The sequence below is a fragment of the Asterias rubens genome, chromosome 20 (genome assembly GCF_902459465.1).
Source record: "Asterias rubens chromosome 20, eAstRub1.3, whole genome shotgun sequence".
NCBI classification, from domain to species: Eukaryota; Metazoa; Echinodermata; class Asteroidea; order Forcipulatida; family Asteriidae; genus Asterias; species Asterias rubens.
This window is the reverse complement of record NC_047081.1, coordinates 1526493-1542114: the sequence shown is the minus strand read 5'-3', so window position 1 is coordinate 1542114 and position 15622 is coordinate 1526493. Positions and strand designations below refer to the sequence as shown.

The following is a 15622-nucleotide window of genomic DNA, read 5'->3' as shown; positions in this document are numbered from 1 at the left end:
CTGTAGCTTACTTTGCTAATTTCATTTACTAATATTTTTGTGAAGTTGTTTTTGATTTGACAGTTTTTGATGTGCCATTTTGAATTGATGAGCTGAGTTTGAATCCAGCTTTTTTTTAAAGATATTTTGTAAAATGTGTTTAGTAATATGTGCTCACTCCAGTCGCAAATAAACCCCCACCTTTATTTACTCTCTTCACTCTCTTGTCCGAGTGGTGTAAGTTTCCTTTCTTTTGAGAGTGAAAGTAAATCTGTGTCACTCTTTTTGCGTGAAATTGGAAGTACCTTTCATTCACTCTGAAATGGGTTGTCCGCCATATTGCTCTTTGCAAGATAGGTATGGCGGACAAAACAATTGAGGTTTTTTTCTTCTTCAATTTTTTACATTTACGCATGAGTGTGAACACCATTGTAAATTCTTGTCCTGGTTTTCATTTGTTCTGGAGTGAGCACTATTGCAACTGTTTTATTCAATCTGTATTTCTATTAATTTTTTTCCTCCCCTTGCCTTTGGCCTCGGTTTTCCCAACACAACTTTTCCCTTGTTCTTTCATATATTTCCCTTTTCCCTCCAAACAGTTTTCTTTTCCCTTCCAAACAATTCCCTTTATCCATCCAAATATTTCCCTTTTCCCGTCCAACCTTTTCCCATGTCCCATCCGGATCATTTTCCTTCTCCCATCTAAACATTTAAATTGACCCATCCAAACAATTCCCTTTCCCATCGTAACCTTCCCATTTTCCATCCAAAGTTTGTCCCCTTCTCATTTTCAAGATTTCTTGCTTATTCCCTTGAGTAGTCAAATACTTTTTTTTTATTAAGAGAAGAAACAAAGATTTCTTACCAATCCATCAAGACCTTTAAGAAGTTAGAAGTAGGGTGAGATCGTTGGGAAAAATGTTCCGAAGAAACACAAGCACATATATCATCTAATCCCAGCTCCAGGCAATACAAGCCTTCATCCTGCTCTATAAATGTCAACTCAAATTAATAAAAGTACCATTACACCGTGTCCGACACACGCAGGCTTTGACTTTTACGATAAACCTTCCCAGTGAATATAATCATTTACCCTTAGTCTGGTACCCCGCGGCAGTAGAAGTGATTAGTCTATATAAGTCAGAGATATTTAGCGGCAAGCTCGACGTAGCTCCGACAGGGGTTTGATTTATAAAAAGCAATCGCATCTTTTGAAATCCATACACTAGGCCTCTCCTCCTTGAGCAAACAAGGCAAGAAACTGCTCTGGACAGATAAGTAGTAATTGGCAGCTGGTCCTACTTTCTTTTTCCCCCCATCCTCTCACCTTCTTGACCTGTCGACCTTACCACCACAAACCTCCCATCCACAACCAACTCACCCAAGCTTCTATACGCCTTCAACCGTGGACCTCCTATTGTCCCTCTTTGGTTTATACTCCTTCCCCCTCCTCTAACTCTCCGACTCCACTATCAACCCGATCGCAAAATGAGCACTACCTACCCTCTAGTCACCTTTTGATAGGCCCACCCCTAATCTTCCATCCATGGCCCCATTTCATTCTCTGCTTAATGAGTTGTACGCTTACGATCATCAAGCGCAGATTTTTGCGTCTACAGAGCTGTATATGTGAATGATGCCTAGTAACGTTGCTTGCGCATTGACAAACAAATATTCTCTGCAAATCCACAAATATTCCCTGCTAATCCACAAATATTCCCTGCTAATCCACAAATATTCCCTGCTAATCCACAAATATTCCCTGCTAATCCACAAATATTCCCTGTTAATCAACAAATATTCCCTGCTAATCCACAAATATTCCCTGCTAATCCACAAATAGTCCCTGCTAACCCACAAATATTCCCTGCTAATCCACAAATATTCCCTGCTAATCCACAAATATTCCCTGCTAATCCATGCAATACACTTGGTGTAAGCGTGGAACTCCCTGCTTCCCTTCACTGAAGGTAAGCGGAGCCATGAAATTGGGCCAAGCAGGCCCACCCCTAACCTCATCCATAATATCCTTGCTATTCAGGCCCCCCCCCATTGCTCCCATCCGTCCTACCAGCCAGCCACTACCACCCCTCACCCCTGCCCACCAACCCCTCCCTTCCTCTTGGTCCAACTGACTGTTAATATATTTCACAGTGTGTTTGTGTTTTTATATTTTTCTTACTACTCACTTCTTTTACCGCACCCCTACCCACCAAAACCTCACCCCTACCCACCAAAACCTCACCCCTACCCACCAAAACCTCACCCCTACCCACCAAAACCTCACCCCTACCCACCAACCTCACCCCTACCCAACAAAACCTCACCCCTACCCACCAACCTCACCCCTACCCACTATACCCACTACCCCCCGTAGCCCTACCCTCCAACCTCCCTCAACATTTACCCTCCCTCCCTCTCCACTGGCTGTTAATATATTTCACGGTGTGTTTGTGTTTTTATATTTTTCTTACTACTCACTTCTTTTACCACAGTGCTCCTGATGACGGGGTGAAGGTGATGTTCCTGCCCAGTTCTGCTGGGTAATTAACACAGTTTCTGCGACTACTTATCGCTATTTTATCGATAATAATATTGTCTTTGTTTATCAGTGTGTAAATGTGGAATGTCTGTGGCCAGCGGCCTAAATGTTTTGAATTTTGCCTTTCGCCATCATAAGCTAAAGCTGTGTTCCTATTGGAGTTTTGGTTTTAAGTATCGGATTTTTAGTGTAGAATGACAAAATTGAATCCAATAGAGATGCGTGGTAAACTGACGAAAGAAGTCGCAAAAGATTTTGGTGCAGCCAAAGCAAAAACAATTATTGGTGAAAGGCAAAAACAGTTATTGGTGAAAGGCAAAAACAATTATTTGTGATGCAAGAATTTTTAAGTATTAATCCTTTATTTGTATTACATAAATTAAATCAGACTTGTGAAGAAATTTTGTGATTCTATGTTTATAATTTATATATCTGTATATTTTTTTGCTGTCTTCTATTCTTTAACTTTGTTTGTCAAAGTTAAAAGAACAAGTTTAAGGTTGTAGTTGTTTTGTGTTTTTTTATTTTGAAAGTGTTTACACAGGTACATTTATGTTATCAAATATTATAATTTGTAGTTTAGAAAGTTGTGTTTTTTGTTCGATATTTTTATATTTGTCTGTGGCAAAGTTGTGTGTATGAGATCTATATATTTTTTTCATTTGTGACTGTGACTTGTACCAGTTGAATTTCTATTTCAAAAGTTTTAACTCATTTTAAATTTCAGATTTTCAGACTTTCAGAATGTGTTCCATGATTTTCATGTTTTTCAATCTCTTGTTATTGCTTTAAATTGTTTAAGTTCTGCATGACTTCTGTTTCCTTTGGACAAACCAAATTCGCGATTATGTTTCGATGAAGTCGGATTTCAAATTTATGGTCTGTACACTTTTGTAGGGAGAAATATTTTATTCCTGAATTTTGATGACATTCAATCAATTAGGTGTTCAGGTTAGCGAAGTGGTATCTTTCCCCGTCTTCCACCTCTAGGGCCCTGGTTCGAATCCCATCAGGGCTCTATGTGGATTTGGTTTTCAGTCCCTACCTGACTGTGTGGGTTTCCTCTGGAATAATTCTCCAGGGTTTTCCTCCTACATTTAAAACTGAAACTTCCTTGCCTTCTCTCCATGGGTTCTTGGCTAGTACGTGACTTAAGCCCGGTTCGTATTTCCTGCAAATGCGATGCGAATGCGATTTGAATGTTGACGTCACAAATTCGCAACGGATAATTCGCAGCAGTTAAACTCTGCTCAACTCACTTGCGAATATTGGTGCGCAAAGGAGGGTTGTGACGTCAAATTCACGTCTGATTCGCTTCGCATTCACATTCGCAGGAAGTATGAACCGGGCTTAAGGTCACTTTTCTGAGAATCCTTGGTTTCACAACCAGAATAAATGAAATAAAATAAACTTTCTTTGAAAGGGATATCAATTATACTAATGTGACTAATTTTTTTCTGAAAACTTTTCTCCCATTTTGTTTTTCGCAGCAAGCAAACTCCCAGTCAGATTGCAACTCAGGCACGCAGCAACCCGGTACCCCGCGCCATGAGCCAACCACCACCACGGGCCCCAGGTAAGGGACTTCGAGCTCCGTAATCAGTTTCTTGTAACCCTGTAAGCAAAAAAAAATGCTAAGCACAGAAAAGTCTTGCTTAGCAGAAACAGGTTACCAGCTGACATTCCGTAAAGTTTACATTGTTGCAACTGGTGCTCCACTCAATTTATTTAGGGGTGGGTTCTTCAAGGATTCGCTTAACAATCTTTCTGCTTTTTGAGATTGGGTTGTAGGCCAAATTTCATAGTAAACACTGTTAAGCATTACTCTACTGTGCTAAGCACATTTTTGTGCTAACATGCTTTATTAAATTGGGCACAGGCATGAAACAGAAAGATACATAATTTCCTTAACAAACCATGTGTCTACTTTGATAATAAATAACAATATAAAAGAGACATAACATCCTAGTCTTCACTTTGTTGACTTTGGGCCATACAACTCTACACATCATTCCCAGCATGTTTACTGTACGTTGGAGAATGATACAGTGATTGACCCCTGGGCCAGTTTACAATGAGGTCTAATTTTAGTCCCCTGTCTGAACAGGGCCATAGAAGACAAGTGCAATAAACTCAGGGCTATAATCCATGGTTTAATCTCTTTAACAGTTGCCTAGCGTTCAGCCGAATGAGTAAACCATTAACCATAGGTGTGTCACTTCCTGTCAGTGTTAAATCCTATGGGTGAAGCCGGACGCAACAGTTGCATTCCAGTCGTCGTTGTTTCAATATTTTTGTGATTGATCTAATCCCTACTCTCCAGGCCCACCTCCTCCGCCCCCAACGTTTTCCAGGGCGCCCCAGCAGCATAGCCGCGCTCCGATGGCCAACCAGCCCAGGCAGCAGCAGCATGCCCCACAGCAGCGTGCCCCACAGCAGCGTGCCCAACAGCAGCAGCATGCCCAGACACCGGCAGCTGGGGGTGGACCATCGGCGGGACGTACGCCAATGTGTGACGGATGCGACAGCATCATCAGGTGAGATTTACCTACAGGCAATACTAAGGTTAACCATGGTCACAGAAATCTGGCCTTCTACACCTTTGGTAATTGTCAAAGACCAGTATATTCTCACTTGATGTATCCAGACATACCCATAGAATAAAAAATCTGTGAAAGTTTGGACTCCATTAGTCATCAAAGTTGCAAGAGAATAATGAAAGAAAAAAACGCCCTTGTTGCACAAATTTGTGTGCTTTCAGATGCCCTTTTTGTAGTAATAAAAGACTTCGGGCCTAAAGTATTTAAATATTTGCTTTCTCGAAATCTCTGTTACTTCAGAGGGAGCCAACAGCTTTCCATTGCTCGTTACCAAGTACATGTAAGTTGTTATGCTTACAAAGTTCTATTTTGAGTAATTACCAATAGTGTCCAGTGCCTTTAATGAAGAGTTCAAGGGGTCTCTAGCCACAGACACTAAGGATTTAGAATTTTACAAAATAATGACGGTAAAATCTTCTTCACCAGGGGCGCGTTCGTCTCCGCCGTAGGCCGCAACTGGCATCCTGAGCATTTCGTCTGCGTCCACTGCCACGAGAACCTGTCCAATCAGGGCTTCATGGAGCAGAACGGGAAAGTCTACTGCGAAAAAGACTTCAACAACCTGTACGCTCCAAAGTGTGCCATCTGCCATAGGAGTATCTCCCAAGGGGTGAGAATTTACAAGGGCATTAGTGTTTGATATGTGACCTAGAAGGGTATTTATGTGGCCGAAGACTTTTATTTACTAGTACACCAAAAGGGAAAACTGACTGCCCAATGAAACAAACTGAAAATCCCAGCTTGCAGAAACTTATTTTTTATCATCTCTTAAAACCTTTCCCCCTACAAATATTTTTATATCTGGTGGTTTTCTTTCTCGTTCTCAGGGATGCGTCCAAGCGATGGGGAGCACCTACCATCAGGACTGCTTCCTGTGCCATCATTGCAACGAGCCAATAACCGGAACTGCGTTCCACATCAGTGAGGGTAAACCCTACTGCAAGAAGGGTAAGAAGACAGTTGTGACAGCACTGGAGGAACAGAAACCCCCCCCCCCCCCAAAAAAAAAAAAAAAAAAAAAAAAAAAAAAAACATGTGCAAATGAGTGGGATGCAAGTTGTTAACATTAATTACCCTTTTTTTTCTTGTTTGGAAAGAATTTTCCAAGAGTACTGTCAGAGGTCTTAAATTTTGTGAAGTGTATCATAAAAAGGGTCTTAAAAAGTCTTAAATTTTACTTTTTAAGGGCACTGGAAAATATTGGTAATTACTCAAATAAAATTGTTAGCATAAAAACTTACTTGGTAATGAGCAATGGAGAGCTGTTGATAGTACAAAACATTGTGAGAAGTGGCTCCCTCTGAAGTAACATAGTTTTTGAGAAAGCTTCAGCTGAAGCCTTTTATTAGGCATCTGAAAGCTCACAAAGTCGTGCAACAATGGTGTTTTTTCTCTCATTCTCTTGCAACCTCGATGACCAATTTGGCCCAAATTTTCTCAGGTTTGTTATTTTATGCATAGGTTGGGATACACCAATAGGGGCCTACTGGTCTACAATTACCAAAGGTGTCCAGGGGTCGATTTCACAATAAGTTACCCGTCCTAAGTTAGGACTAGTCCTACGAGATATACAAATTGCATGGATAGTCCTAAGTTAGGACTAGTCCTAGGAGATATGCAAATTGCATGGATAGTCCTAAGTTAGGACGAGTAACTGGTCCTAACTCGAGATAAGACTAGTCCTAACTCTTTGTGAAATCCACCCCTGTGCCTTTAAAGTGTGCAGATACCCTACTCACCACTCAATCGGGACATGCAAAGTATGAGTTTTTGTTTTCTCTGATTACAGACTACCAGGCGTTGTTCTCTGTCCGTTGCGCTGGATGTAATTACCCAGTAGAGCCTGGAGATGCGTGGGTGGAGGCACTGAAGAAACAATGGCACTCAACGTGCTTCAATTGCTCTAATCCGGTAAGGAAAAATCACTCTTCAAATATCACTTTCCTTTCTCTATGAGTTTCATCTCTATGTCAGGTCAGGGCCCAATTTCATAGAGCTGCTAAGCACAAAAATTTGCTAAGCATGAAATTTCTTCCTTGATAAAAACAAGATTACCATCAAAATGTCCACGTGATTTTCAGGATAAGCAAACAACAGCTAAATACCAGTAACAAGCAATATGCAACAAATGGAAATTTGGATGGTAATCCTGTTTAGATCAAGGAAGACATTTCATGCTTAGCAATTTTTTGTGCTTAGCAGCGCTATAAAATTGGGCCCAGGACAACTCGCGGATAACAACCGCCCAGGACAAGCTTTTCTACACAACGATAAGTCACCTTGTTTGAAATTGGGTGTTGGAGAAAACATGGAAGAAATCACAGTGCCTAGAGTTACATTTGATAACAAACCACAGAGACTAAGATCGCTATCTGCTGGGAAAACAAGTAGAGGTCTCTATTTGTCTCACTTAAAAAAAAATAAAATACATGTTTCAGTTAAGTACAATAACTTCCAAACCTCAAGTTTGTTCATACTACATTTAATCAGCCAGTCAAACCTCAGAGTGCTTGGTGGGGCTGCTTAAGCACAGGGCATGTCCCTAGTGCATCGCAGACCTTTCTGCAAGTAAAATCATTTCTTTATAGAAGTACAATCTGACATCGGAGAATCGTTATCCGACTTTCTGTTCTGGATTAGTTTTGACAAGACCCCTAAGCAGGGAACCAGTCACAACCAATGTATTTTATATGCCCTTTTTTCAGGTAACCTGCTTTTGCTTAGCAGGATTTTAGCGCCGTGTGAATTTGTTTGCTTTATAGCTTAAATGACATTTGGCGCTGATGTGTTGGATTATTTGTTCATTCTTTTCCCTACGTTTATTTTCTTTTTTTCAGTCATGTGGTACTCCACTAGAAGGACAAGCCTTCTATGCCGACCGAGGCCAGCCGTACTGCAAGCACCATGCACCATAGATTCCTGTAAAAATGCCTATCAGAAGAGGCGCGGCCTCGGGTCACTACACAATATGGAGCAGCTTAGGGTGTGAGAGGAGTTTTTTTTAGTAACATGGGGAGTTAAGGTTTTCTTTGGATTTGGGGGTTGTTGGGGGAGAATTCTTCTTGTTTTTGCACTATTGACGAGTGTCAAACGTTAATATGGAATGGGGAGAGGTTTTTTTTCAAGATCCCTGAATTGGGATTTGTTTATATCCCCAATTGGATATGTTGACCGATGTGGGTAAGGTGTATTCAAATCGAGGTAGTTTGGGTGACTTTCTTAGAATGATCACCCAGAAGTTCCTTGATTGGGTTATCTGGTATCCATTGGAGGAGAGGGTTCCAATGGGGTTAAAAGTATACCTCAATCTGGGTATAAGTATATCCAATTGGGATAGTGTGTTTGACTGACTAAGGCAGAAGCCATTACAGCATACAAACATACCCGATTGGGAACCATTTATATCCTTATTGGTAGGAGAGGGTTCCAATTGGGGTAAAAGTATACACCATTATGGGTATATGGTATACCCAAATATGGGTATAAGTGTACCCCAATTTGGGTATAAGTATACCCAATCTGAAAATAAATATGCCCCCAAGATGGCTTGTTTGACAGCAACCAAGGCAGAAGCCATCACTGCACACGGGTATACCCTGATTGGGTTCCAATCGGGTATAAGTATACCCAGTTGGGATAGTTTTAATGGTGGAATTGGCACCTAAAATGATCCTGATTTATATCCTATTTGGGCAAAGTATTTTTCGTTGGGGTATATTGTACCACAATCTAATAGTTTTGATCGAACTCAACCCTCAATGATCCTTCATATTCCTTAAAATTTTATCGATAAATTTCATTCAATTTCTGGGTATATTGGTTGATCAGGACTGTTGGTGATATTCGAATTATCGAAAATTTTCAACCAATCATGAGAATTGTAAATAATGCTCGCTTGAATTGGTTGTAAAAGCGTGAATTTTTTTTGCTGTGATTTCTGGGATGAAAATTAGGATTACTAGTAAAGGCTTTAAAATGAAGGGAATCGGACGAAATTAAAAAAAAATGGGTCTTTGACTCAAAAAAACAAAAAACAAGGAAAATGAAATATTTTAGGTGAATTGATTGTAATTGACTTCAAATCTTTCATTGACCTTTTTGAAGAAAAAAAATTGTGAATAGCTAAAACCAAACGTTGAAATAATTTTACTAAAAGTTCACTCTTGGAGTTATAGTTTTCACAGCTTTGGCAATATGTATTTAACAGTGTCTTAAATATCTATAGAAGTTTTATATCCTCCGCTTAATGCTTTAACAACAAAAAAATCAAAAATTTATTATATATATGCAAATTTGCTGTAGATTGTAAGAGTGTTTATTGGCTTTTGTGAGCACCTTTTTGTGACGTTAGTGTCGATATGCAATAGATGTATTGTCATTCGGCGGCCATATTGGAATTCCTGTTTTGGGAAAGCTCCATTCAAGAATTTCTGAGTTTTGCAACAACAACTCGGAAAGTATACATCCTTTTCAGTGAGCGAGTGTGCTTACAATGAATTACTGGGGTCATTAAACTTGATGGATGAGCAGTTAATTTGCCTGGGCAGTCAGCAGCACCATTGGTTTGTGCATGATTTCACTGTTTGGAAAAGGAATTACATGGAGATAACAGGTGTGAGTTGCCAGAGGAAAAGGATGTGTCTTTTTAGCCTCTTTCATTCTTGGAGTATTCCCATAAACCATGTAAACGTTGTCCATAACAAAACAGATGCAACATCATAGTCGGGTACCTGTGATGTCATGACCCACTACTTAAGAATGTATGATGTGGATTTTAGGAACAAAACCAAGATGGCCGCATCGTGATGGGTCTCAACCAAGCCGTTTTTAAATCAATGTCTTCCAGTTTTGATGTTAGTTTTATTTGTTTTTTGAGAATATAACACAATAAATTAAATGTTTTTGTGGTTTTATTTGAATATGTAAATAATATTTTTTGACTACTTTGCTAGCTTATTATCATAGACTGCATGAAAAAGTGCATACACACAATATCAAAACTTTATATTGAACGACAATTTCATATTTGCATCAGTTTAATGAGCAATAATAATATTTTATTGTTCAAAAATTATTTGATGATCATAATTATTAATAAAGCTTAACTTGGTTACTTCAAAATTTGTAACCAATGAAAGTTTCTTATTGATGCCTTTTGAAACAAGAGACACTATCAAGTTTTGTCAAAAAGGAAAACTTGGTGTTTTTAAAAATACACTGACTGTAACATTTGAGTCTGGCACCCAAACGCAGTTCTACTATAAGAGTTGAATAAGGAGAATGGCACCAGACCTGCCAGAGGTGGGGAAATTAACGTATGAGGAAATTCTTAGAATTTAGTTTAGTGTGGATAAACTAGGTATAGTGTAGCTTTATAACTAATCACTCATTAAAAATTAACAGTACTGAAAATACAAAGTATATTATTTCGTTGCAAATTTGTTTTTGATTAATTGATTAATTGATTGATTGAACGATTATTGATTGATCAATTGATTCATGAAGTCAAGTTTCTTTCACAACTTTTCGTAATTCTCACATTTTATTGTTTATTTACTGTTAACTTAACCAACTCGGTTTTCTTTTCATTTTTTGTACATGTGTCCTTATTTATATGCATCTAGAAAAAAATTGTACATTTTACTTGCTTGCTAGCTTAACAATATGCATTAAGCAAAATTATAAAGCGACTAAAATAACTGTTATTTTATCATCTTGTGACTCTTAAAGTATTTTTATTTTTAATCTATTTGGTGGAAGCTGAAAAACAATTATACGCAATATTAATTGTGTTCTGCGAAGTGTACCCAAATAAAGTAAACCAATAAGCTTTGTACTGAATATTATGTTTATTTTTTTATAGATTTTTTTTCTTTAAATTGTTGTATTGTTTACCAGGTGACAGTTAACAGTTCGAGCAGTGGACATGTACAAGTCTAATATACCTTTGAAGAAAAAAAACCTACGTAGTGAATTATTACAATTTTAAAAGCATACTACTTTATTTCTTGTTAATAAGTAGCTCGCTTTTCCCGATTCTTAAAAGCTAGTTCGTTTTACCTTGATTTGTTGCTATTAAAATTATCTAAATTAATTTTGCTTGTATTAACCACAATGTATAGGAAATACACAGCCTAGGAAACGCCTACAAAGAGTGCCTTTAGTATTTTTCCAATTTGATGAGAAATTTTCATCGGGAATTTTAGGTTGAGAGTGTAATTTTCTGAGCAGTTTCTTATCCATGAATAGACAGTTGTGTTTGTCTGTTATGAACAGGACTTATGTACAAGGCTTGTGGAATAATGTGCTGTTAAAAATAATGACATTGTTTGTTTGTTCAAATTTAACCCCTTGCAGACCACAGCGGCCGAAAGCAGCACCTTGCCTACACGGCCATGTTCCTCCACTTGCTGCATGTTTTATTAACATGGCATGATTTGTATGAGTAAACGTAGACCTGTTCATAGTACCCACCCATGTGCCTTCTAATACGTTTTGTTCACAATATATTTGGAAAATATTAAACGGGAAAATCTACAGGTAAATTTCACCACTCCTTTTCCAAGGTTTCTAAGAAATCAAAGTCAGAAATGTTTCTTCATGCAGCACTGAGGATTTGTCGGGAAGGGGGTCTGAGCCCCCCCTCTCCATTTGCTGGACTAAACCCCTGCAGAAATCTAGAGCTGTGAGGTTATATTTTTGACCCCTGAAGGTCAAAGGGGTGTGACCCCAAAGGTCAAAGGGGTGTGGTGGTGATGTCTGCCGCTGGAGTTTTGGAAGAGCAAATGGGGAGGGCTGCCAATGTGGGACAGAAAGCAGTAACCCTCTTTTTTTCAGGGGGGTCCATTGCATTTTCTTGTCTGCCATCCTGGACCTGCCCACCCTTCTCCTCCTATGCATATGGATGAGAGCATCATTTGCATAAATTTGCATATGATAGTTATTTATAGTAGTTCTTAAAGGCAGATTCCCAATGTTGCTGGTTTATCTTTTCAGCCATGTGAATTTTGTGTAGTGAAAAACGTTTTTTTGAAAGAGAATTGAAAAGGTATGAGATTTAAGCACCAAGAGTATTTTGAAAGACGCCTTGTTCAGTTTTTTGGTGCACACACAAAAAAAGTTCAAAATGTTTAAGAAAGGATTTCCAATGGTATGTTAAAATGATAGTTTAATCTGTACTTCAAGTGTGTTAGTTTTACAATTGTACATTTCACTTGTCAAGTTGTATATACACCAAAACCATTGGCTCAAGACTACTCCTTTGTTCCGACACCCCTGTGTTTTGTCACGGGTTCTGTTTTAAATCATCAGGGGGGGTTTCGGAACATAGATGTGTGAGAATATGGAACAGTCACCCTTTCACCATGTAATAGACTTGCGTCACTCACTACAATTTAAACGACGTCAGAATTTTAATTTTCTGCAAGAACTAGTTGAATATTTTGGGGTAGCTCCAACAATATTGAATTGACTTGTAACCCTCTTTCCTTTTCCTAAATTTACCTTTAACTCTTCATTTCTGCTTGCAAGATTTAACCAAAATGTTTGCACCCAATCTCTACATTTTATTGTCTTATCGATGTACTTTATTATCCTCCGCCCTGGTGTGATCAAATAAAACGCTTTGAAACCTTATTGTGTGGGATTAAAAATTAGTTATTTATTTGTGGTCAAAGTTAATACATTAGAAATGAGTTTAAAATAGAGGTAGAAAAATAGAAAATATGAATAATTGAATGCTCCCTGGTGGCAAGTGGAGCATCTATAATTGTTTATTCTGCCGATAAAAGTATTTGCAGCGTTTGGCCTGAACTTTTTCAGCTACCTGCCAGCAGGGCCAGTTTAAAAAAATGTAGCTTGTCATTTCACAAGTCAGTCGGCTTTTTGGCACTAGTTATCATTTCAAATGCTTTTTAACACTGAATAAGCCAGCAAGACCACTTGGAGTGAAGTTTAGCTGTTGCTTGTATGTTTGAACTGGCATTTGGCCAGCGGACAACTGTTTAAGGGCTTGGGAGAATACTGGTAGTCTTAGAACAAACACAAGACAACCTTTCATGTCGAGTTGTTACATTAGTCTGAATAAATAAACACTTTAGAACAAATATTAAGTCACAGCAAACTATGGCGAATAATTAACAATTACTTACAGTACAAAAATAAAAAAATCTGTTAATAATTAGGTTCAGTTAATTTGTGAGTTTGTGAATTTAAATTTACAATTTATTCTAAGGTCTTCTGTAATCAAATAATTTAAAGTCGGCATCGTATTTGGCCACCAACTTCTGGAAAATGTCACTTGGCAACTGGGAGTAAAACTCCGTCAAATTATAAATCTGACTAGTGTTCCATTTCTTCAGTTTCAGTTTTTGTTGAATCATTGTGGACTCCAATTCGGCTAGTTTTAGTAGATATGTAACATCGTCGTATGCCGTCTCGAACTTGCCGATAAAATCAAAACGAAAGAGACAGGGGTTGTATTTCTGTGAGAGCGGCATCCAAAGGCTGCTGTCTTGGTGGTGTTTATCGACGACAAATCGTCCGAACTCCTCGATTGTTGCGTTGATTGATCTCACATCAGTATCCTTAACACTTGGGCCTCGCGACATCCTAACGATCCTTGCCATTTCATCTTTATAGATCTTAGAATCCGGTGTAAGAGCATCGGAATTCAGCATCTCTCGGTAGACAGCGACTAGTCTGGTCAGGGGATTACGAACAAAAATAGCCTTCGTGTACAAATCCATGATGTTTAAGAACTCTTTTTGAGAGCGGGAGACGAGAGCACTAGACTTTCGAACCTCGGAGGTTGTCTGTTTTTTCCCTAGTAATTGAAAGACCTCATGCCAATTACTCGATCCGGACAGTGGCACTGTGCTGACCATTAGACGCGAGTCATCGTCAACATACGTGTGTTGGTATTGGTCGCGGTATCGTAACAATACACGATGCTTTTGAGCGGGGTCCCGGTACGGTTGAAGGTTGAGGGATTTCTTACAATGGTGACTGAAAAGCTGGAGACGTGACTTCTGCCGTGCTGACATCTCAATCTTCCAATGTTCCTTGGATTTCCAGACTCGCTGGATTGATTTCCAAACTGATGAATTAGTTGACGGCGTCCCATCGGACTGTTGAGGTAAGAAAGAAATCAGATATTAAAAACAGCCACCAATACATGCCTGGACGAATTTTTCAGTTGTGAAGAAAAACTTGCCGCGTTGTGTATATAACTTTAAAAAGTATAACCAGCATAGTCCGTGCATACAGTACAGATTTCAGTTTCTCAATCTTTATCAAGTAACTTTTAAGCCCGAAATCATTAAATGTTAAGTCAGTGATCATGTCAAATAAAATGTGTGTGTGAAGTTACAAAATCAAACTGCAAGATCTTACTTTCAAGTTTTAGGCCCTACTATTTACTAAGAATAACTATGTATAATTATAAATAATGTATGATTATCATTTATGACGTTAAACTAAATTAATAAATTATTTGCAATAAATCAAGAACTTACCAGCAAGCTGGATGATAACAGCAATACTGTGAACACAAGTGCGGCAAATCCATGACAGAAAAGTATCCTTCTACAGAGAAAACGCCTGCGAAACATCTTTCATTCCGCAACTACCATGACTACACCGTACACAATCTGAGAACGACATGCATGACCAGCTGCATGCTGTGCATGACACTGATTGACAGCTGCGCTTTGTAATTTTATCTTTGGGTACCAGCTCTTCATCTGAACGCACAATCCACACGAAATTCGTCAGGTGCCCTGATAAGTATTACCTCCAGACGTCGACCTTCGTCAGTATTATTTTTTCAGTGTGTCTTTTCATTTTTGTTTAAAGTTACCAGACTAATCTCAGCTGGCTGATGCTAAACCAGTCAACAGAGGGCGCAAATTACATTTCCATCCCCGATATCCAAAACGACAAAAATAATAACAACTAAATAATTAAAGATAAAAGGTGCACCGTTATTCTCTTCATCGGCACATTTTTGTTTTTGTTTTTTTATTCTCCATTGCAGTTTATTCCCCATTTTGGGACCGTGTTGGTATTTTTGGTGCAAATAATAACAATAAGTTGAAGGAAGGCCTCCTTTTAAGATTTTTGTGTTGCGTCCAGGCCTCTCTTGCTCACACATACACACAGATGGTCTCATCGCAAAGCATACGTTTTTATTAAACATATTTTGACAGAAAGTAATAAACAATATTGAAATGTTATATCCAAATATGGCTATGCCTATTTCATTGCCTTGTGTTTTTTTTAGAGAGTTTTTTTGTTTTGCTGACGACCGCAAGAATTGAATAGCGCCACCTTGTGTTTGCAAGTGAAAAAACTCTTCAACATCGTAAAATTGTTCAACATTAAAGATGGCGTCTGGCAAAAGGGTCGCGAAGAGTTTGCGCCCGTTGCGATTTTCCACGAAAAACTGGCCCAACTGAGCATAAGTTGTACTTGAGTATAATTTTCAGGTAATCATAATTCA

General features: G+C 38.7%; 2 protein-coding genes across 5 annotated transcripts in view; one reads left to right on the top strand and one right to left on the bottom strand.

The window, feature by feature from the left end:
• Window positions 1-12756, top strand: part of LOC117303811 (LIM domain-binding protein 3-like) — a 53139-nt gene extending 40383 nt beyond the window's left edge. For 3 of the 4 annotated variants that reach the window (XM_033788175.1, XM_033788176.1, XM_033788174.1), the window contains 7 exons: window positions 2475-2522; window positions 4012-4097; window positions 4845-5058; window positions 5548-5731; window positions 5949-6069; window positions 6911-7032; window positions 7959-12756. In XM_033788175.1, coding sequence (XP_033644066.1) covers window positions 2475-2522; window positions 4012-4097; window positions 4845-5058; window positions 5548-5731; window positions 5949-6069; window positions 6911-7032; window positions 7959-8036 — 853 coding nt within the window. In that variant the 3' untranslated portion in view covers window positions 8037-12756. The remainder of the gene's footprint in view (window positions 1-2474; window positions 2523-4011; window positions 4098-4844; window positions 5059-5547; window positions 5732-5948; window positions 6070-6910; window positions 7033-7958) is intronic. The other variant, XM_033788177.1, reaches the window with a different exon arrangement.
• LOC117303812 (carbohydrate sulfotransferase 11-like) lies at window positions 12101-14792 on the bottom strand. Its single transcript, XM_033788178.1, has 2 exons — window positions 14637-14792; window positions 12101-14249 (listed from the first exon to the last, which is right to left on the bottom strand). Exons 1-2 carry the CDS (start codon window positions 14730-14732, stop codon window positions 13350-13352), a joined length of 996 nt encoding a protein of 331 aa, XP_033644069.1. The 5' UTR covers window positions 14733-14792; the 3' UTR covers window positions 12101-13349.
• Window positions 14793-15622: the final 830 nt, after the last annotated feature.